The 24647-nt window shown below is 41.4% G+C and overlaps 1 protein-coding gene across 14 annotated transcripts in view; it reads left to right on the top strand.

Annotated features, from left to right (window-relative positions):
• Positions 1-24647, top strand: part of auts2a (activator of transcription and developmental regulator AUTS2 a) — a 359733-nt gene that overhangs the window by 218556 nt on the left and 116530 nt on the right. For all 14 annotated transcript variants that reach the window (XM_008428210.3, XM_081615290.1, XM_081615291.1 and 11 more), the window contains one exon: positions 11253-11282. In XM_008428210.3, the coding sequence (XP_008426432.1) occupies positions 11253-11282 (30 nt within the window). The remainder of the gene's footprint in view (positions 1-11252; positions 11283-24647) is intronic.

The following is a 24647-nucleotide window of genomic DNA, read 5'->3' on the forward strand; positions in this document are numbered from 1 at the left end:
TAAGAGGTAGTTGTTCTTTTTTTTTTTTTTTGTGGTTTTCGTACAGTTTCCAACCGTATTAGTGATACGTCACATGGGATCGTTGAAAATAATAGGAGCATTGATGATAATCCCATGCAATGTAAGTGCCAGTATTGCAACAATATCTTATGATACCCCACCCTCGCTTAAGGGGATAAATCTGGGGGTGCTGTGGTGGCGCAGGGGTAAAGTAAAACCCACATAAGGGAGGCCTTGGTCCTCGATGTGGCTGTCGCAGGCTCGATTCCTGACCCGTTGACCTTTGCCGCATTTCTTCTCCCTCACATTACCCTACTTTCCTGTTATAGCACTTTCAAATAAAAGCCACTGGAGCCAAAAACATTCTAAAAAACAAAAAGGGGATGGATCTGTTATCGTCCACATTTCGCTCTTGTGCTTCTTGCATAGGTCTTAAAAAAGAATGTTTTTATTTTTTTCATATTTACTCAGTTACCATCCTAAGTCATTAAAGGAGATGAACAAGACAATATTTTAACAAAGACTTGTTCTCCCCAAGGAAGTGAAGGTTTTACAAAGGACTGTAAGGTAACTCAGTCCAGGTTTGACAGATCTCTATGTTGTGCTTTTTTGCTTTTGTCTCTGTCTAAGGTGGTTTTAAGTGTCAAAAACCATTGAAAATGCAATCTGTTGTTTTTCACCTGTTGAATGAAGATTCCACATGGGGTATTAAAAGAATTTATGTTCAGTGAAGGTTTGCCTTGAAAAGTATTTCAGATTTTGAGCTGGTTAATTTGAGTCCACATTTCTTTAAAAAAATAGTAAAACATAAGCTACAAATCAAATGCTAACTTTAGAGACGTTAGCCAGAGATGGTTTTATTTGGTTTCTTTGGTTGCTTATTTCATCGCTTTTTCTTGAGTCACTTAAATTTAGGTTTCTCGCTTTATGTACTCGACCCGTACAGCTGCACCGACCATCTTTGGAGGTTCTGGCCACGTTATGTGTCCACCAACATCAAGTCCTGTCCTTTCCAGTTGGGATTGTCTTAGAATTGTCTATTGCATGACTTAATTCTTCATTTACACATTATTGAAGACGCATTAAACAGTTATAAAAAAAATGGTATTTTGAAAAATTTAGGATCAGAGGAAGAAAGACATTTATTGAAAATGATCTTGAAAACATTCAGAGTTGATTTTGCCCCCTTCTGTAGTTAACTGGGGAATTTGAGTATTTAAGACTGTAGAAACCCGAGGCCACAGACCATGAATGTATTATTTAACAGAAGGCTTTGTTTCTTGCTTCTTTTCTCCAAAGTTTGTATTTAAGTTAGATATGTTCCAGAGATTTACATTTGAAGGGAAATTATAGCCAGATGTTGGCCTGCTTAGTGGTCTTAGCAAGTTGCATTCAGGCAGAAGTCTGCTTCGACCCAATGAAGCATTTTGGCTTGTAGAGAAACATTAACCATGTTTCTCTCTGTCAGTGTGTGACCGTATGAACCTCTGAAACACTCAAGGTGTGTTTGGTATTTCTTTTAAGATCTACACTTTCCTAATACATTTTTGACATAAAACAGTTGCTGTGGAAACTAGACGTTTAGTGTCAGCCTCGCAAAACCTTCCTTACTTTAATGCTTCCTAGGTGTCATGTTGAATTTGCTTCCACTCCCTGAACGTATAGACATCAGTAACCATTTATGGCACATTTATTTCCACCTTTACTGAAGACATGCGGCAAGAAACCAGCTGGTAATCATCTGTTAACTCTAAAACCTCAATCTTTTTCCATTCGGTGAACACACTCTTCACTCTGCTAGGCCACGCAGACCGCTATTTGGTACTTAAGTTGTTACTGAGTGAAGAAGACATTTTGCAAAACTGCAACAGAAACACTTTTTTTTGTATCACACGAGTCAAAAGACGCCGGCGTCTCCTCTGACAGATGACGAGCGCTAGCTCCATGATTGAGTTATAAATATGTATTCATCTCATGTAAGTGTTTTCATACATCATAGCAATGATTTTTAATGACTTATGATGTGAACAAGCTTACATGTGATCACATGTGATTTTAATTTCATTTCTTATTTATTGTGAACACTGAAATTGCAAGGTTGTGTTTTTTCGTCATTAGCAGAACGTAAACAAAGATTTGCGCTAATTTGTAATGGAAAATGCAGCTATTGTTATTAGCACCTCTTTGGTAGACATCTGGATGCTCACAACCCCACTTTCATTGGACCACATGCTGAATGTGAAAATTGTTCATTATAATTAAATAATCTGAATACATTTAAAGTGACATAATTTTGTTGTAAGTTCTTGTTTTTTGGGGTAAATCCAATGCAGTTTACCTTAAACTCACCTGTCTTCTCCTTCCCAGCTCTTATTTGTTGTTCCTTAATTCACACTGGTGGGGCTGACAGACTGAGATGTGAGGGTGTGAAAGAGGGAGTGAGTTAGGAGAGGGAGAGATGGATGGATGGATGTGGGAGGTGTGAGTGGGGGGACTTTGGGAAACATGCATGGCACAGATCTCCATTTTACCATCCTGGCCTCTCTCTCTCTCTATTCCCCATGAATAATGTGGCAGACCTCTTCACCCAGCAGTAGGCCAGGCACGGCGCCATATCAAGCCATGCTGGAGGAAGAGGCTTCCAACTTGGCAGGTCTGGGCTCGGATGCATCCTAGGCCCCCGCAAACCGTCCCCACACTCATCCCCAACCTGCAGAGAGGAGCGCTGGGCTCCAAGATGGCAATCAAGGCTTGATTTGCCAACACATTTCCAATGATTAAAATGTAATTAGCACAAGCGAGCGCCTCCTCCCCAGCTAATTTCCACGCACGCTGTGACAGGCAGGCGGTCGGCGGCGCCCAAGCCCCAGCAGCAGATGGATGGAAGAAGCACTGGGAGGAGGAGGAGGAAAGACGGGGGAGAAGCATTTTGCCATGCGACTGTTTGCATCAGAAAACCATCAGGACGCTCAGCTATATCAGGAAGGAGGGAATGAGGGGGCTCTTCACGACAGCACATCAAATTGGCGCCGGCAGAGCTGACCCCGGCAGCGGCTGCCATCCTTCATGCTGTCTATCCCACTCTTCAGGCACGGAGGCAGATTGGTGTCTATATAGGCGTCAGCCCCTGCAGCCATCCTGCAGGACAACCTGGCTCAGGTTGATAAACACAAACCACACTCTGTGGACTGGTGGCGCCTTAACGAAGCCCCCATCAGCCGTAATTAATTCTAAGGCTGCGGTGAGCCAGCAACAATAACCCAGGGCTGATGTCATTTAATGCAATCGCTGCACATTCACCTCCTAAACAGGCAGTATCATGTTAAAATCGACATTTTGGAGATTTACATCATGTAATAACGTTATTCTCTCATCAAAAACATTCCTGCCTTGATTCTTTCATGCATGTTTGAGAAATCCTTCTATCTCCCGTGGCAACCATTCAGCTGTGCAACACGCCAGGTTGGACCGAGCACCACCTTCCAGGCAGATGCATTTTCCAAGCTCCCCCCGACTCCCCTGCTCTGCTCCTTCAGACTAGCCAGCAGCAATTAGCAAACATCTGGTGGATCTGTGCATCTGCTGAGCTTTTTATATGAGCTACTTTTTAGTGCAACAATGATAACATAACATTGATAAAGGGTTGATAGAGGAGCGATGTTGTGATGACTGCCTGAAGGTAGAGGTTTTAGAGACAGAAGCGCAATTTCAATTAGTTAAATTACGTCACATTTTCTTTTTGACATATAGCATTTTTTTAACAACTGAAGGTCTCCATTTGCCTGAAAAATACATAATACTGCCCCTTTAAGGAAATAATCCATTACAGACATCTGATAAGAACGCAAACAACAGAGAATTACAAGTCCTGCTCTTTTGACCTTAAAAATTGCCACTGTCACATCATGTTTCCCCCCCCACCCCCTAAACTGCTAAACATCTGCTAGCATTTGTGAAGCTGTAGATTTCCAAGGGCTTATATTGGCCAAGAGAGCATGGCATGCTTTGCCTTGCACGCATGCCTGTGTGATGTGGTTACCTCTTTAGTACAAACATTTTTCTGTGGGTAACTATGCCAGACTTTGGTGAGCTCCGTCGCTCACTGCGGCTGCGCCGCTTAGGATTCAGCCCGTGGCTCCTTGGGTTCCCCCCCCTCATCTCCCAACCCGCTCGTTTCCCCTCTACTGGGCCAGTATTACACTCAGCTGGAGAGGATTTAGTGCAAGAATAATTTACTCCTACTTTCAGACCAATATAAACAAAAGGCTCTCTGCTTGGACAGAATGTAGGGAAATTTGTAAGAGCCCTCAGCCAAAAGAGAGGCCTGAGTGAAAGCAGAGGAGCAATCAGAAGTGTTCCGGATGCGAGCCAACATCAACAGCTCTTAGAGCTGAAGCTAATGTTTGACATTCCTGTGTTACTTAAACTAAACACTTGGGTTTTAGTTGTACGGTATAATGGTGGTGCTGTGCAAATAGCGCTGGGCCTGGATAGAGTATAATTTTTCCTTGTCGGCCGTCTCGCGGGACTGGTGTGTTCCTTACTGTACATCACTGCTGCTTTGACGAGTCCCCGGTTACAGAGGAGCAATGATTCCCCTTAAACTTTTTAAAATTTGTGATTTTGCAAGTGCAAATTTCAACGCATGTAATTGTGGCCTTATGCGATAGACCAACACAAAGTACTGCATAATTGTGAAGTGGAAGGAAAATGATACATGGTGTTCAGCATTAATCCACTGTCTATACGCACAAGTCCATTTAGCGTCATGGGCAACACAACCAACCATCCACACACTCATACCTAAAGCCAATTTAGAGAGGCCGACTAAAATAATGATTTTGGACTGCTGGAGGAAACCGGAGTACCCAGCATGCAAAGGGACAACCTGCAAACTCTATGCTACCAGCTACACCACTATGCAGAACTTCAGCTGTCCTTTGATGCCTCTAAATAAAATCTTTGGGTGCACCGATTGCAGATTGCTAGCCGATCACCTCCGTTTAAAAAGCTTGACCTGCCGATTCCAGCAGCAGATTAGCTAGCTGGAATCGGCAGCCGGCTCAATACTATTTTTGTTTCGTTTGAAAAAAACCCACTAGTTTTTGTCTGAAAAGACACTAATATAGCGACAAAGTTATTACTAAGTTAGCAAAAGTGGGACGACTGTTGTCAACACGTAGATGTGACCTGGGCGCTGGGTCTGTCAGTCGGGCTCTTCTCACAGGAAAATGACTCGGTGGCTGATTTTCAATTTCTCCGATCTCGCAAAATGAAGGCAGAAGGATAGTCTTCAAATGCCACATAATAAGAAAGTCTACCCAAATGTAATTTAGTTTTCTGTATAAAACCAGCTGCTCTGTGGAAGCCCAGCATGACGAAGGCCTAGGAGCACATCACAAAGGGGTCAATAGAGGTCAATATCAATGTCATTGTCAATGTCAGATTTATTTGTTTAGCACATTTAAAACTGCAACAGTCGACCTAAAAGCTTCACAAATTACACCAGCCATCACATTAAACAAAGATTAAAACAAAATAAAATTAAACAGAGACATGAACAGGTAACAAAAAGCAAGTTGAGTAAAAGAGGCATTTAAACCTAACATTTATCAAACCCACAAAACTACAGGGAGAATTCCAGACATTTATGCAGCAGTAATTTTAGCAAAAGGTGATTCTACAAGGTGTTGAATCTGGGCTGAATATATCTATGTGCCACATTATTAAGATATTGATTTGAGGGAGGAAAAGAAAGGAAACATTTATTTTCTACTTCATAAATGGTTGCTCTATCGCATAAAATCCCAGTGAAATACATACAAGTTTTTGGTTGTGAAATGGAAAAAATATAAAAGTGCAAATCACTGTAATCCCTCAGTTCTTTTATCTAATTTTTTTTTTTTTGCCGTTTTGATGATATTTTAAATCTTAAACTCAACAGGATTATAGATCTGGTCAGGTAAGATCCAATTTCCAGAAATTTAAAACTGATATTTAAAAATTTCAATTGTTACCCTTACCCTCAAAAAACTGTTCAACATCAAATATTAATCACAAACTATAGTAATCTTTTAAAGCATATCCAACTTCTAAGTTGCTTGTGCGTGTTATGCCAAGAACTTATGCTAGTTTTTAATCTGTTTCTGGTGAAAGAATTGCTAAGAAGTAAAAAAAAAATAAAATAAAAAAATCGCACATATGCAGAGCTTCTGCTCCCGCCTGCCTAAGGCTACGTTTTGCATGGGGGATCGCATTAGTTCACTCTGATCACTTATCAGTGAGTGACAGCTCTGACTCGCTTATGCGCCCGAAATGTGTTTTTATCTTTTTAGAGGTATTATTATTTGTTGCTTTCCGCCCTCCGCTTGAGCGGTGAGTTCAAGGCGGCTTTGCTGTGCGCGGTGAAAGGACGATCGAATTGCCTGCCCTCGCCTGTCAGGTCTGATCTCAGGATTTTTTACTTTCCTCGTTATAAAGGTATTTCCATTTTATTAAGTTTTTCTTTTCTTTTTTTCTTTTTGCCACCCTTTGTCGCTCTGGGAAATTTGCATACCTCTATTCGCAGGGAAGAAAGTAATGACAGCAATTTCTTTTTTTTTTCTTTTCTCTCCCCCCACTAGCCGTGTGAGTGCTTCGTTTAGTGGCACCTGCGAAAAGCGACAGGCACGGGGATGAGAAGTGAAAGAGAGCAGTTGATTAAATCATCATCAAGTCGCAGCACAGAAAGTCAATTCTGCTCGCCGTCTACAATGATATCCTTTTATCTTAAAGTAATGAGCTATGGCACTTTTGCATCGGGTAATACGATGAGTTCCATTAGCATGTTCCATTTGCTTCACAAGCAAGGGCAAGTCATTCTAGCCGGCTTCTATCTTGGCAATCAAAGCAATTGGCTGCACAGCGAGAGAGCAGAGAAAGGAAGAAGGGGGGGAAAAAAAACATGATAGAAAAACAGAAGACGTGTTTTTGTGGATCACAACGCAGTGGAAGAAACTAAAATGATGTCCATTATTTAAACCCTTTTGCTCGCCGGGTGTTTTCACCGTGTGTGTTGTACGGGGGAAAAAGAAGGAGCTAATGAGCGCGTTCTCACACTACTGATGTCACATACAGGAAGATCTGATGGGAACTAATCTTGACTGCTGCTGCATTAGTTAGCCCTGCATGGGAGGCGATATAAGAGACACGCTAAGGAGACACACCTATTTGTTGCCAAGCACCGAATCCATCAGTGGAAGTTTGTTCCAGATTTGTGGCACATTGAAGCTGAAAGCTGCTTCCCCATGTTTGGTTCGGGTTCTGGAGATGCAGACAAGAACCAGAAGACCTGAGTGGTGTGGAAGGTTGATATGTTCAGTGGTTTATTAACTAAAATTCGTATTTTAAAGTAAGTTCTCTGAGCTACAGAAAGAAGGCACTGTTCCAGTAATCAATGCGACTAAGTACGTAGATGAGTTTCTCTAGATCTTGTTGTAACATCAGTCTTCTAGTGCGAGAAATGCTTTACAAGTGGTAGAAAGGTCTGCTTTTTTTTAAGGTTTTGTTTGCTCTAGTAGCCTTTATTTGAAAGTAATTTGACAGGAAAGAGCTGGGTAATGAGAAAGGGGGAAGACATTTGGCAAATGTCGCCAGGCCGGGAATCAAACCTGCCACCACCATCACAAGGACTAAGGCCTCAATACCTGGGTTGTGCTTTGCTCCTGCACCACCACAGCACCCCGATGCCGGCTTTTTAACTGTTTTTATGTGACTCTGAATGTTCAGGTCAGAGTCCATCACTACACCCATATTCTGGGCCTGATCACTAGTTCCTAGATGTAATAACTGAAGCTGCCCGCTGACTCTAGATCGTTCCTCAAAAGGTAAAATCTACAGTCTTCCTTGTCTTGACTTTTGGGGGTGTGGCCGATCGGCTCCAAAGAAAGTGAATGGCGCTCCTGGATTCACTGCTTTGCGATATCAAGTTTGAGCTACCTAGTAACATCTGCTTTCGAATGTTTCTGATAAACTCTCCAAAAAAAAATCAGCAAATAGGCAGAATTTTCTCAAAGAGAGTCCCATTCTTTATAAAAATTTTCAAATAGGTGAATCATTGAATACTAAACTGTGACAAGGCAGGGGAAGTGGGTTAGGAGGGTCCACTGTAAACTGCAGTTGAATCTTCTCAACTTGATTCATGACTTAGAATAATAAAACAGTGAGCAGGTGCTTGGAGGTTAAAACTGTGACAGCTAAAGCCTGAGAAAACACTTTCTTTAAAGCAGCCAGGGCAGAAGGATTGTTCTGAGGTATTTTGCCAATGGAGCAGCCATAGTTAAAAAAAACAACAACTTTCATTTGGGTTTTTCAGCAGTGATAACGATGTGCAAAGATAGAGTGAAGTATGATGTGTGAAGATGTTTACTTGAGAGAAAATATGAGAAAAGTGTTAAACATGGTGAGATGGTGGAGGAAAACAACACACATATTTCTTTAAGGTGTTCATAAACATTTGAGGTGCAGGAAAATCTTACACCTTATCCTATAAGGTGATAAGACACAAAGGGTTTTTTTGGCAATAATTGAGGAAGAACTGCAACATGGAAATCAGAATTTCTACCGTCATCCTGTGGGAGTCATTGATTTTATAGCAGCAACTACACCGTCCAAATGTGCATGTAGCTCAACTAGCAAAGACGTCGTGTCAGAAATTGCCAGAGTTTCAGTCCAGCTTTACCCACTCTTTTTTTAATGTTTGACAGTCTTCATTAAGAAATACTAGAAAGTTTAGGCCTAAAAAAGTCTTTTTAAACTGCAAATGAGTAATGGACTTTGATTTAAGCACTTTGCATTGCCTTGTTGCTGAATGTGCTATATAAATAAAATTACCATGACTTTTTACCTTTAATTTTTTTAATCGCATTAATTACAGTCTAATTTCATTAATCGAAATTAAATCAAAACCACACATTAACAAAATAAACAATATTGAATATTGCTTATTTTATAAGCGACATTGAAAGTAAGCAATACTCCAAAACCATTTTTGTTGCTATGGCTCCTTCTCTGCGTTGTATGATTTGTTGTCATGAAACGGCCGGCAGCAGAGAGATGCTCAGATTAAAAAATAATACTAAAGTATGAAATCACAAATCTCTAATGATGAAGAAATTTGTGGAGATGGTTGGTATTGCTTGTTTACACGTAAGAAATATTTTTTCCAACTAATTGAAAAACTGAATTAAGTTAATAGCCTTCAAGGTTATTAGTGGGTTCTATTATGAGCTTCATTATATAATGTTATTACCTCATCGAAAACATACCTGGAATGTTTTAATTCTTCCAGGGATGTTTGAGAAATCCTATAGTCTCCCATGGCAACCATTCAGCTGTTCTTGGGTGGAATAGCTGCCGCCTTCGAGGCTCAGCTCCTCCTCAAAGTTCCTCCTCAAAGCTACAGTTTCCTAGTTTACAACTCACAGAGCAGCCCTCCCCCACTCAGCTCCTTCAGACTAGCCAACAGCAATTAGCAAACACTTGGTGGAACTGCGCATCTGCTGAACTCATCGTGCAAACTACTTTTTAGTGAAACGCTGGTGAAAATGTTGTTAAAGGGTTAACAACCATGCTGTGATGACTTCAGAAAGAGCAGGACTTTTTAAAGAGACAGAGACCCAAGGTGTTAAATTACGAAGTCAAATTTCTTATAAGTCACATTTGATAGATTTAGCATTTTCCTAACTGAAGGCAGCGTAGTTACTGAATTTTGCTACTATGTCTGGAAAATACATAATCTTGCCCCTTTAAATGCTAACTGATGTTTATTTTTCAACAGGAACACGACGCTTTCAAGGTCATTTTTATCTAAATTTCTGCTGGCTTGTCTGCTACTCACTACAGCGATTAGCACAGTGGAAATATTTCTTTGCTCTCGATTACATTTTTAAATTTTTTTTGGGATCTTTATTAGAAACAGCTGAGCGCGTTCAGAAAATCTGAGCATGTTATATGAAGCATCAGGTTTTGTGCTCGTTATCGGTATCGGATCGGAATCTATCGGATCGTGACAACCCCGCTAACGCGTAATGATGATCTGCACTTAGCTGTCATTATCCACATTTATTCCGTCAGCTCTGACAGGCCGCGGGGGCTGCAGGTCCTCTGCGTGCCTCTTTAAAAAAAAAAAACGCAGGGTGGGGAGAATGCTGCGGGTGATAGCGAAAGAGCGAGACAGAAATGGAGCAGGAGAGCGTCTGTGGAGTGTTTGCCCAGTGCGTTTATTGCCTCTGCATAATTTATGAGCTGCTGGAGCTGACCATCATGGCAGTGTGCCGCGGGCGGCCCCTGGGGCCGTGTGGGACAGGCCTGTAAATTGGATGCAATGCTCCTGCTGAGCTCGCAGGGCTCCCCCCCACCACCACCTCCTCTTGCTTCTTTTTTTCTTCTTCTTCTTCTTCTTCTTCTTCTTCTTCTTCTTCTTCTTCTTCGCCATCCAGCCTGAGAAACAGATCAGCCTCAGAGCCAGCCAGCTACCTTTGAGTTAAAGGAGATAAAGGGGGAAAAAATAACAGGCAAGGCCTTCTGTTGCTCACTCCCTAGGCTGTCAATCATCTCTCCCTCCTTCTCCTTCCTTCCTTTCTTCACTCCTGCTTTAATCGCCACCCAACAATCCCCCCCTTTCTATCCCCACCAGTTCACTCCTACCCACACACTGTGCCAGGCCCCCTACCCACAATCCCTCCACCCCCAGTGCCTTCTTCATTACCGACTCCAGTGCTTCTGTGCGCCTCAGCCATATGCACAGCGTTGAGGGCCGCCAGTCACCCAGCATCGCGCTAATTAGTTGATAAAGAATTAAGTGGACCTTGAAATTGAAATTGGAACGAAAAAATGAAATCCAGCCACCTTTTTTTTTCCTTCTCCTTCCCTCCGTCGCAAAGTTCCTTCCTCCTCTTTGTCGTCGTGCCGTTCCCGGCCTTGAGCAGCGATTTTCGCCGTGGATGCGGGATTGGACTCGGCTGGATCTCGCAGTTCGCGGGGTTCGGCATTAACGAGGCCGCAGCCGCTCACGGCGAACGTGCTCCTCTTGCATGTTCTCATAAACTGGTCTGATCATGTGTTTACTGTGGCTGTGAATGTGCAATAAGTCGCTTTTGAATTAAAATCTGGCACTCATTTTATGAGCAGGTTTTATATAAACAAAGAGCCTGAAAGCATTTCTCTTAATTTCTTCCTTGTCTTTTTTTTCTCTTTTTCTTCTTTTTCTGCAGTGTGACACAGAGAGTGACCGGGAAGACAAGGTAAGCCTGCTATTCTCTTCATACACCAGTGACTGTGCTGCAGGCGTCAAGATATTCAGCAATATTCAAACTGAGACCATCTTTAAGACTGAGGATTTCATGTAATTAGAATTAAACGTCAACTTAATAAGTACTAGAAGGCCTTAATTACTTATACATTAATTATGAATGACTTAATGAGGAGCAAAATCTAAATCTATCTGGGTTTTAGGGTTTGGGGGGTGTTTTAAATGAGACTGTTGTAATTCTCTTGAGTGGTGATTTTTGCTCAAATCAAACCATCACTGAGGTATTTTTAGTCTGAGATCCAGTTCTTGTATTTGTCTATCACTTTTTAATTAAATGGAAATCATTGTATTTTGTGTATTTTCATTCCTGTAACGTTAAAGCTTCTCTCACACAGTTTTGTTTTTATCAGTGAAGATTTCAAGTTTGTGAAACATCAAATCTGCTTCTATGAGTCATTTATGACAGTTAGCTCACACTTTGTGCATTTTGTTTCTTATTTAATGGAAACACCGCAACTGAGAAATTGTGTTTTTTCGACATTAGCGTAAATATGGACAAAGATTTGCACATATTTACAATAGAAACACTGCTAGTGTCCCAATGATTAGTTCTTTCTTTAAGACTGTCTGTTCATGGTCTACTAATTGTTAGCTTAGAGTTGTATAAGCAGTGAATTTGTATTACTTTTTACAAACTCAGTGCAGCTGATGTAGTCATGGTTTGTAAGCTTCTGATTAATTGAGTTAAATGGAAGCACGCCTGTGGATATTTTGCAAGGCGACACTTTGACCTCCACAGTCTAATTCATCTATGTGGGTAGAATTTCCAGATGCACCAGGTACCACTTAGCTGTTCAAACAACTATATGCGAGTATAAACAACATCGGAATGTTCTGGAATCATGCTATTCAAGAAGGAGACGAGTTCTGTGTGTTTGAGAGATGTGTTTTGGTGTGAAATGTGCAAATCAACACCTGAACAAAGCAAAAGACCTTGTGAAGAAGAATGCTAAAATTGGTAAGAAAGTGTCATTGTCTACGGTGAAATGAGTCCTGTACTGACATGAAAAAATATAGTTTGTAAATGCATTTAGAAAAAAATGTGTTTTTTAAAAATATAAATGGCCCATGCTTTGACAAAATCTAAACTTTATTTTTGACAATAATTTAAAAAAACTATTGTTACGTTTGGAGGCAAACGGGATGTAAGCCTGAAAACACCAGTTATACTGTGAGGTAAAGGGGTGGGCGCATAATGTTGTGGGCCTGTTTTACTGCTGCAGAAACTGATGTTCATCACAAAATTAGTGGCATCAGAAGGAAATAACATTATGTGGAAATCTGGATCCATCTGCCAGGTTGAATCTTGATCACAAAAGATCTTCCAAATGGACAGTGGACCTCTAGGGATTAGTTACAAAGTTACTTAAGGTCAAATATGTCAATGACTTTTTAGTGACCATCACAAAACTGTGACCTCAGCCCCATGGAAAACTATTGGGCGTAGCTGAAACAGGTGTGTACGATCACGGTGGCCCACAAACTGGGTAGTTTCGGCAGTTCTGTCTGTGAGGAATGAGCCAAAAATCCAGCAAACTATTGCAAGAAGCAAGAAGGTAAAAGTCACTGCTCACGCTACTCAAACTAGCTGCATTTCCATTAAACACAAATTGCCGAAAATGAAATTACAAAAATAAATTATTTTAATGGAAACAGGCTAATTTAAACTAAAGAAAAAATAGATAAATACGTTTTGACGCTAGGATGAGGCGATTCTTCAGCCGCATCAAAATAGATGTACTTTCCAAAACTGCAAAGAAAACCTTTTTCACATCACACGAGTCAAATGATCAACAGCTGAATGTTACCACTGGCGGAAACAACAAAGAAGACGACAAGAAGTAGTAGGAGGACAATGGTTTGTTTTTGTTTCTTCAGGCAATGTGCAGCCGGCTCCACCAAAGGTGTCACTGCATCACACAGTTCATTGAAAGTTGCGTGTCATTCGAACGTGTTGAATTCTCGGCTTTTCTGTAAAATCACAGACTACAATTTCCCCAAAACACTGTATAGGTATCTGCTCTTAAGTATAAGGGGTTTGTCGCTCCAACGCAATGGCTGATAGATGATGAGCGCTGGTGCCATGGCTGAATTATGAATATAACTCATATGAGTGTTGCAATGATTTTTAATGACTTATGAACAAACGTATTGCTGTGCAATTTTAATTTCATTTCGTATTCAATAGAAACACCACAATTGTAAAATTGTGGGGGTGGGGGTATAACACTAGCAGAATATAGTTAACGATCTGCGCTCATTTGCAATGGAAACGCAGCTAATGAGCAACCTAAACAGTTTCTTCTTTAAGCTATCTCCACCGGGTTGCTATTCATGAAATTTAATTTGAAATTAACTGACTGACTCATTGGAGTAAGAAGCCGTGCCGCTCCTAAAATAGCTCAGTGTGAACATCACATAAACACCTCGTTGTTTTCATTCAGAATTTAAAAATGCAATATATTCAGACTCTCCGGTTGTTTTAAACTGTAGGATTTTACCACCACTTTATTCTACCCGCACCTAGCATGTGCCGCTTGTCTGGACCGAGCAAGACAAATAAACACGGTAATGAATTCCCTGAACTGTTATTGCTGTTTTGGTATTCACAGGATCCCGGTAATGGTAAGCATTAATAAAAGCTTGATCCAAATGTTTTGTAAGGTTTTGAGTGCACCCTAAAGATTCTAAAAGCAGCTTTATCATCCACTAACTTCTAACTAGAGCTCTGGATGCTCTCTAATGATTTAGTAATGCCATTTGCTTGTTGTGTTTAGACTGTGCTGCAAATTGAGTCATTACTCAGTGTTGTCGATTTAAATTGCTCCTGTCTCGGTGGCAATTCCTTTTTGTTTCAGGAAGAGAGTGAGAAAGAGAGAGAGAGTGTGGTAAGCTGTAATCCCCACAGTGACTGTATTAATTCACCCTGGCTCACGTTACGCGCCTGATGAACAGCCCCGACTACACCTTCCTGTCATTGATTAATTGTGTATTAAAGTAACAGAGGAGTGAATTAGTAAATAGGAGACCCCAACGACTAGGGTTGACTCACGTGGTCTTGGGGGGTAATTGGAGCTCCCTCTCAACACTTTTACCCCCTCCTGAGTCCCCGCCACCTCTTGCCCCCTATCTGCTCCTGCCAGCCACCTAGAACATTTGCATTCTGTGGGCGACGCGAAACCACGCCGGAGAAACACACGGGAGAGCCGAGTCATTTTTTAATGGGTCAAATGTATTCAGATGAGAACAAACGTGGCTTATTTAGTTTCCCTTCAAAAGCAGGAAATGGAAAAAGCGTCCCCGGGAGAAATCACGTCCTGCCTGGTGTAAGAAGGCCTCTCTCCCCGTGTCGGAGGGAGCTGCCAGGCTCCGATAAGAGACAGCTATTCACATCTCAGACGATCACGCCCGTGTGTGTTTGCCCGCATGTGTGTGTGTCTGAACGAACTGGAAACAGCCAGAGCATTTGCTCATTATAAAGTGACCCGTAGGATGGGGCCCCCTTTCCAACGTGACATGTTAATAGCATTCTGGGAGACAGGTGGGTGGAAGGCTCAGTGCAGCTACTCGTCACACACCACCAGCGTTATTAGCTCTTTGTGCATTATCATTAGCATTTCCGTTTTAGGGGTTCCCAACCAGTGGTTTTGCATAGGGAAGAGCAGTCTATAATGGAGAGCCAAGTTTCTGTTTTAATGCTCTTAGAGGAAACATGACAAAATAATTCTGTGTTTCAGCATCACATAGATTGGGTTTCTGAGTCCTTGGCCACTATCGTGAAGTGAAAACCCTAATTTCCTTCTGGAAGATGCACTTTAGTCTCTGCAGTCTGCAATTACAGAATAATTTATAGGCTGTAATAGAATGTATAGTTCACACACTCTTGGTTGGATAACACACTAAAACGTGCTCAAAAAGATGCATTCATGCTTAAGGTAGGGATGCACCGATCCACATTTTTCCCTACCGATACCTAAAGTTTAGTATCGATCTATGCCGATCCGATACAGAAAAATGGCACTGAATTGACTGAAAACGTGTCTATTTTTAAACATGGACATAAATGTACTGAACTACAAATGTATGTGATAACTCTGCACCATTACAGCACACTTAAATACACCAATAGCTTCAAAGGCTTGGTCAGACATGTGAAGATAATATGACTTTAATTTGTTCATTCAGTGCAATTAGGAGTATAACAACCAATAAAGAAACTGAAACTGACAAATGCAATAATTTGTCTATCTTGGTCAAACATATAAAAAAATAATCTGCAACAAACCTCGCAAATGGTTCAGGAAATTCAGTTAGGGATTCTAAATATAATGTAAAATAAATAATAAAGCCTGATGTCACTCAAAGCACATAGTATAGAATTAGACTGAATAGAATTGCCCTTTGGATTGAGCAAACTGTGACCAATACCCACGCTTAAACTTCTTTTCATGTCAGGATAGATACCGATATTAATATCTAGTTTTAGGTCCAATTAGATCCGTTAAGATCGGTTCTGGCTCATCCAGTCCCGTTTTTTAGTACGCCTGTTGACTAGAGCTGCTACAATAATTCACTGTAATCAACAACTCTGACTGCTAAGAACAGTCAGTGCATAGCTTCATCGTCAACTCATTATAACTGATTGTTTTTTATAGCTGATTGTGCAAAGCAGAACTGTGCTTGCATGGTAGCATGACTGGAATGCTGGGACATTTACAAATACATGTACAACGGAGCTGAGTGTTGATTTTGGAACGGTAAAACAGACTGTGGTTAATTTATAACCGCAGTTCCCATCATTAAGAGTTTCAGAGAACAGCGCTATGACAGAGAAGATCAGTGCTTCTCAAACTGGCACAAGTACCAGTAGTGGTCCTTGGTGTCATTTTTTTTGTATCAACCATTTGCTCTGTTAAGTAATTATTATATTAATCAGCCAAAAAAGTTTCTCTTCACTGTGAGATTATAGATTGTTGGGACAAATCCCAACTTCTTATACAGAGGGTAAGATAAGTATTGAACACTATTTTCCATAGTAAACGTATATCTAAAGGTGCTGCTGACATAACATTTTCACCAGGTGCTGGTAACATAGAAACCAGAAATTAAGTTATGTGTTATAACTTTCTCAATATGTCAATATGTTTCTTGTATGAATTGTAGATAGAAAAAAACCCCCAGTAAATTCCACCAAATAAAACTCAAACTCTTAGGAAGAGAGATTTTAGGCAATTTTAGATTTTTCCGAATTTGTGTATTCTGGTTTTTCTGGCATATTTAGATAAACAGAATAAGCTCCTGATAATTATGCACACCTTGATATAATGTGGTCCTTAGGCCACACCCTCCCTCATTACACAGATAGACACCACCTGTTACGATTAAACCTATTAAGTATTCAAGTTTATCCACTTTGGAGTTTGAAAATTTGCCCAAATGCTGATAAAATGCTAATTTATCCACTAATTGTTCACACAGTTTAGAGGAACTATTGTAATTTTTCGGCATTTGAGTGCTTTTATTTTAAAATACATGCACTGGATTATAAATTGTTTTAACAGTGGTCAGTTTCCTCACCTTTGTAATATCATCAAGAGCTCTCAGACTCTCTTTGTCTGGACTTGCTAATGCTGAAGTGACTTTTTCCCTCTCTCATAAGTGGCACCTCGAAAATGTCAGTCAGACGCTTCAGTCTGAACCAGCGCCGAGTAGCTGATCCGCCGACTCGCTCTTCCTCGTCTCAGTTTTATTTCTCCGCACGATATTAAACTGCACCTTCCGTAAGCACTATTTACCTTGTATATCAGCAGTCACTAGCTAGCTGTAAATTGTGTTTTGGAAATGTTTTGCATCTCGTTAACGGGATGCGCAGGGGGCGCCGTAATTTGCCGCGCTCTGCCCTCGTTGAAACCGAGGTGCTTTTAGAGCAGGCGCGAGGAATCTGTTTGTCCTTGACATAAAATAAAGATCTGAACTGGTAATATATTTGCTGTTTCTCTTCCTTTATTGTTTTGCTGTGTTTGCCCTCAGGCAATTACACCAGACGAGTTGTGTTTCTCAATCACTCAGTAGCACTGTACATAAAACCGTTTTATCTCCTCCTCCCACCTCCCTTCCATCCCATCCACACCCCCACCCCGAAAACCCTCCCTCTCTTCACCGCAGTGGGAAGGATGAGTAATAAAAAGGAGAGAGCAACTTGTCAGCGTTAAAAGATTATGTGTTTTGCCCCCCTCCAAAGGAAGAGAGTAGTGTTTACAGGCTTGAGTGGGTGCTCGCTAGGCCGAGGCTGAGGCTGATTGCACTAGAGTACCCTGTCAGCCAGTGATTTGTCATGTACTTTATCATCCTTGTCACTCTGCAGAGCGTTGTCATAGGTAACGTTCCCGCCTGCCCGCCCCCCTCCCACTCCCCTCTTTGTGCTTTGTACCCAGTCAGTGCAGGAAATTTGTATTTACTTTGGGGGAGTGTAATTTGTTCCTCATGGATAATATGACCCTTAGCGGAGCCGGATCACGGGTTAGTTGAAGTGATATTTTCCGGTAATGGTAGTCGTACATCATGGCTGTCAGGCCGGGTTAGGAGGCGAGCACATTACAGCTCCATTTTAGCACTGCAGGCATCTGGGATTATTTTCCATAACCAAGTATGACATGACCGCTCTGCGGAGTGCATTAAATTTTTACTAGCTTTTTTCTTCCTCTCTTCCCTCCCCCCGCCAACTTCTGTGTGTGTGTGGGGGGGGGGGGGGGGGGGGGGGTTCTGCTCCCCCACCCCTCCAGTCTAGGTCTAGGGGCTGCCATGTTGATGGATGCCCCCGGAGTCCCAGTAGTCCTGGCCAAGGTTAGCGGGTGTCACAGACCTACACCGCTCCCCTCCATCCAATAACCAGCAAATCCCCGCTCCCTCTGAGGCGCACGCCACCAGTCCGAGCCCCGGCTCACGTCTACACCCACATACAAAGAAGTAATTCAAAGACAAATAGGAAACGGGAATGTTCCTTCGTAATATTCCACTTTAAAGGGGCAGTATTATGAGTTTTCCAGGCACCTGGTGCTACTTTATAGCACAATCAAGTAACCTTGAGTTGTTATAAAAATGCTGTATACTGTCGAAGCCCAAACGGTTTGACCCTAGTCATACACTTTAAAAGACTCCTATCCATCATACTCATTACCAAAATGTATGTAAACTTTTGAATTTGAGAAGAGTTGCAAAAAAAATAATAATTTTTTCGGCAAGTTTTCTTGTATTTGGCAAATAGAAGACATTTTAGTAATTCTAATTTACCTAAAACAAGAGAGTTTTGGACAAATTTAACTTCAGACGGTGAGGAAGGAAATGTGTTTGCGTCTTTTTATTCAGTGTATGTAAATATCAACTGAAACCAGATATGTCTTAAAATAAATTTGACTTTGTGTTTTAACTCCTTGGAATTGGGCCTCTGTCTCTTTAAGAAACACCTGCTCTTTTTGAAGCTCCACCTTCAGGGAGTCATCACAACATCACTCCTCTATTAACCCTTTAATGAGGTTTATGCTCGTAGAAGCTTGTGTAATAATGCACAGTTCCACCAGGTGTTTGCTAATTGCCACTGGCTAGTCTGGAGGAGCTGAGTGGGGGAGTTAAGAAGGAGGGGCGGTGTGTGAGACAGAAGCTTGGAAACTGCAACTCCTGGGAGGAGCTTCACTTTGAAGGCAGCGCTCAGTCTTACCACGTGTTTTGCACAGCTGAATGGTTGCCATGGGAGACTATGACATGATATAAAGCTCAAAAAGTTGTTTTACAGACCACCGCCCAATTTCGCGTGTCAAAAGAAGAAAAATGCACCTTAAGATTTTTTTTCTGTTATGTTTTCAAATGAGTGTTCGACTAAAAGAGATAGATGGGCTTTGAGGAAACGTCTACATCAGGGGTGTCAAACTCCAGTCCTCGAGTTTTTAGAAGTGCCTCTGCTGCACCACACCTGAATAGAATAATTAGGTCATTAGCAAGGCTCTGGAGAACTGAGGAGGTAATTAAGCCATTTGATTCAGGTGTTTTGTACCTGTGGCACATCTAAAAACTGCAGGACAGCGGCCCTTCAGGACTGGAGTTTGACACCCCTGGTCTACATCTTCATGAATAAAACTGTGTTCATGTTGAAGGGTTTGCGTTGCATCCCTTAGTTTGTAATTGTTCTCCTGTTCTTTCCCCGTCTGTCCTGATCGCCTCTCCTCTCCTGCATTTTGATTCCCCGTCTCCTTGGCAGCAAGGTCAGCAGTGTAAATGCCACCTCTTGCCATTGACAAATGGCCACCCTCCTGTCTGATAATCACTAAGGTCTCAGAGGTGGGCGAGCAGGCGGAGCTCATTAGGGCGCCACAGATGAGAAATTAATGTGGAAATTCCGGGCCTGGCAGAGATCCACACTCGCAGGCCTCGGTGGGGGAGGCAGGTGAGCAGGGGGGAGGGTGGATGGATGGACCCTGTCTGATGGATGAGCGGGTCAGCTGGCAGTGGCACTCCCTAGACAGTCCCACACATACGCCGATGTACGCCAACCTTGTCCGCTGATTAGAATCTCTCCTCCTTCACATCACCTGACGCGCAGCGCTGACACTGTTCCAGGCCAAGAGTGAGGGTCGGAGCGGAAGTATTTCACCCCTGGAGTGACACGCCCATAATTAAATGGAACAAAGTCTAAGCCACTGGTTCCCAGAGGTGGGGTCAGGACCTCGCCGGTGGTGGCAAAGGTACAAATGAGGCCACAAGGCTGCTTCACGAATCAAGTACAAAGAATAAATGAAATTTGTAGAAGTATGAATATACGTGTGTGTGTGTGTGTTTATATATACATATATATACACACACTTCAGGTCATTATCCATTTGGAAGACCCATATGAAACCCAGCTTTTACTTTCTGGCTGATGTCAGGACATCATGTTCTTTTCTCGTAATGCCATCTATTTTCTGTAGTGCACCAGTTCATCCTAACCAAAACAACCCCCACAATATGAGAAACGGAGAAAAACAGATCGCTGTTTTTCCTCTAAGTGTACAGTTGGCCACTATTGCCTACCAGTTCCACTTAAGTTTCATCAGACCACAGGGCATGTCTGCGGTCTGATTTAAATTGTGCGAAGAGTAGGGCATAGAACAATTACCTTAATAATTTCCCATAATTATTTCTCATAACTTATGTAGGTGTTAAAATAAATTACACTGATCTTAAAAATATCATACAAAGTCTTATGCTGAACCTTCTAAAACCTTTTATCTATTTCCATATCTCTCAAACTCGGATATAGAAATAGATCAACAGTTAATCTTGTATAATATTTGTTTCACTACTCACTATTCCAGTCTTTGTATTTAGTACATCTGAAAAGTAAAATGATGCTGTAATATTTGACTGATGACCAGTCGCCACTGACATCGAACACAACACTCTAATATTAGCAGTTCAATTAATTGGGCTGTCTCCTCTGGTAGCCAACTCAGTTTGTAGCATACCAACAAAACAACAATACTTTAATAAACGTGACAAAAAGGTTGTAGTTTTGTGACCTTTAACCTTCTGTAATACCGTCAATCAGGGACAGTGAAAGTTTTATAACAATGTTAGGCAGATAGCTAGGTTTTTGAAAGTTTAGCATACCTTGAAACCACTAACCGACCAATGCCTAACCCAGTCCTTCGTACACTACTGCCATCACTGTCACGTTGCAAAATCTGATCAGTTCTGTTCCTGCTAATGTACCGCTATTATATACCCGTTTATTTATGTAAAATCTTTTTTTTTAAAATAGGTACAAATACAGCAGCAGCTGCAAGGGAGCCGAGCAAATGTTTCCGCATCTATAAAAAGCATCGCCATTGCCTTTTAGATTGCCTCCCGATTCTTTGTGATAGCTTGCAGAATAGTTGTTGGTGGTGAAACCCTCCGTTGTCGGGGGTACGGCTTTTACCTTGAGACGTGATATTATACAGGCCCTAATGCGTTAGACTTGCCTCTGGAGTGCTCTACCTCCCCATTCATTTATGGCCAACAATAAAATGTAATAATGCACATGTTTGAATAGGACAAGGGTGCCAAGTCCTTGAAATTGAATGGATGGGGGAAAAAACAGTCACAGCAGTGAATCATGCTTCTAAGGCAGTGATTCAATTCCCAGAGCAAGCTGAGAACAGAGGGAATGGAAAATAATTCCATCAGCAACAAAAGCCATACATATGCTCTTTGACGGATATGTGGAAAGGAGAGAGAGAGAAAAAAAAAGCTTTTCTTTCTATTTTTCTGACTTGGACCTGAATGTCTAAAGAGAATGTTTCCATGCGCATTACATCAAATCATGTATAAAACTGTCACTAAACAGAAGCCTCACATAAAGTCAAACATTTATTTTAAGTGGCTTAAGGTATAACTAGACATTTAGGTAGCAATAACGCAGTAAGTAAGAGTAAAACACCAAGTCTTTTACATCAAAGTGTAATACTTTTTTCCAGCTGCTGTTAGCTTATGACATTGAGACGCTTATTTTGAAGTGAGAAGTAGTTCTTCTGTCAGGTTGTTTGGTAGACAGAGTCAACGAATAAAGCCTTTGCTTAATTAATCAAAACGATAAGTGACAGACAACACAGGAAAAAAATTAATACTACAACTGGCTAACTGTTAGCAACTAATGAGGCTAACATTAGCACCTGCCTTGTGGCTTCTTGTTAGCACTGAACACAATTAGCACTTGTTCCGCAGCTTTTAACCTCTGATCCCAAAATAACAGTAAAATAGTCTTTTGACCTTATTGGTCAACTATGCAAACGTTTAAATGGGGTATAATGCCAACACAAACTGCCTCTGTTTGTTGTTTTTATCTGTTTTGAAGTACAAAAATTTAGAATGATTAAAAATGTCGGTAACACTTTATTTGAAAGGGGGTGAATAAGACTGACATGACATAACACCTGTCATGAACATAAATAAGCCTTCATGAATATTTATGACTGTTGTCATAAAGCGTCATTCGGTAAATTGACACTTTTAATACAAAGTTGACATTACTCAAAATGTCTTTGTTATGACAACTTGACATTAACCAAGAAATCATTACTGATATAAATTTGTTATAAAACTATTACTGATTGCACTTCAAAAATTAGGTACCGTATTTTCTGCACTATATAAGGCGCACCTAAAAAGCTTCAATTTCCTCAAAAGCCGACAGTGCGCCTTATAATCCGGTGCGCCTTATATGTGGACCAATATTGAGCCACAACAGGTCTAGCAACTACGGTAAGCAGCCGCCGACTTCATTTTCCCCGTAGAAGAAGAAGCACGCGGTGCATGCTGGGATAGTTGTCAGAACGCTGGTTTAAAGTTTGACTCACCTATCCATAGACATGAATACCAACCGTCTAGAATCAGGTCGTCTGCAGCTCATTTAGCACCATGTTCTCCACGAACATGCTGTGCGCGAACAGAGACGGGTCACCATTGTCCGGCTACGCCCCAGCCCAGACGCCGACCAGAGTCATTCTTTATGTCAACAAAGTGGCTTTAGATATTCATCCGGGGTGCTTTGACTAGGGTTGCCAAGGGACCAGCCCTTATACACTTAAAGCTGGGGGAGGCAAGGGAAGAGAGACAGAGACTGCGGCGGCAGCGGGCCGGTTGGTCAGTGTTACCTAGAAAGCAGTTGGGCACAATTTTGCAACACCAAAACCATGAGTGAAACAATGACTGGGGCAGCCTACTATATAAAGTACTCTGGGACCCTTGTCCCATATAGGTTCAATGCGGGTCGGGTGGCAACCGTAGCGTCTATCCTATGCGCCTTATAACGCGATGTGCCTTATATGAAAAAAGTTTTAAAATAGGCCTTTTATTGAAGGTGCGCCTTATAGTGCGGAAAATACGGTAACTAAAGATAAAGTTTAAACAGTAATGATTTCTTGGTTAATGTCAAGTTGTCATAACAAAGACATTTGAATAATGTCAACTTTGTATTAAAAGTGTCATAATTTACCGAATGACGCTTTATGACAACAGTCATAAATATTCATGAAGGCTTATTCATGTTCATGACAGGTATAATGTCATGTTTATGAAAGTGTCATGACAGTCTTATTCACCCACCTTCGAATAAAGTGTTACCAAAATGTCATTATATTTATTTTTTGTTAATTATTTAGTACATAAAGGGGATCCCAAAATAAACAAGTTGCTATCTGCATTGACATCTTGATGTCATTTTAGGAAATCTGTGTCCTAAAGGCCCATTTCTTTAGTAGTCTGGTTTCATTTGTTCATCTATACTTTAAAACGGAAATACATAAGACTATAACTCTTTAAGGGGCGTGGCTAGAAACTCCTCTGTGTTCATCTGTGTTATATGCATGAGATAGGTATATGAGATACGCCGCTGTCTTTACTTTGCGACATATCACTACATCACGCTCATCCTGTATTACACCTTAGAGGAAACGCACATCAGCAACTTAAGATACAAAGGATAAAGTGGGCTCTCCTGGGTGGAGCGATCCTTTTCATATCTGCTCTGTTTGGAAGCGTTAACGCTACTGATAAAACCATCCAAGTCTTGGAATTAGTAATCTATCCTGTCTCTTGGTCTATTGTGCACTGAAGATACCAAATCAATTGGCATTGCTTATGGTTTGGGATGATGAGGTGGATGATGGACGTAATATTGGCAAGTCAACTTCATCCTTCCTATTCTATGTCTGGACCATTTAGCTAATTGCAAGATATAAAGAGCACTTAAAAACAAAGACACTGTCTTTCTTTAGTTTTAAAATATTTCTATTTTTGCCATGTTGCCTTGAATCAAATGTTATCGTCTCGTCTCGACTTCACAGGCTGAAGTTTATTCTTATGATCCTTTTTGGTAATTAGTACAAGAACCTAACCTTCTTAGCTATGCTTTTAATTTCGCCCTGTTGCCACTACTGGTCCAGCAGCTTGTGGAAAGCAATCCTCAAACATGCTGACTCAGACTTAACTACAAATTTCAATATCACTGAATTGCAAAAATTAAGAACCGACCTCGGACTGCGCGGTTCGCCAGGTGCGCTAATGATAACCGAGCCGAGAGCTGCCGGCAGGAGGAGTGCGAAGCGGCGCAATGCGCAAGTAGAAGCCTTTGGGTCGTGTTATGGCCGCTGTGTCTGTGACTGATCAAAAGTAAGCAGCACCCCGGCTCCTCGGGTGTCGGTCCTCATCTCTATTTATGAGGCAGCGTTGCCAGTTACCAGTCTTTAATAATGCATGGACTAAGACCTCGGGTTCAAACCTGTGT

Source organism: Poecilia reticulata, chromosome 14 (genome assembly GCF_904066995.2).
Source record: "Poecilia reticulata chromosome 14, P_reticulata-male-v2, whole genome shotgun sequence".
Taxonomy (NCBI): Eukaryota; Metazoa; Chordata; class Actinopteri; order Cyprinodontiformes; family Poeciliidae; genus Poecilia; species Poecilia reticulata.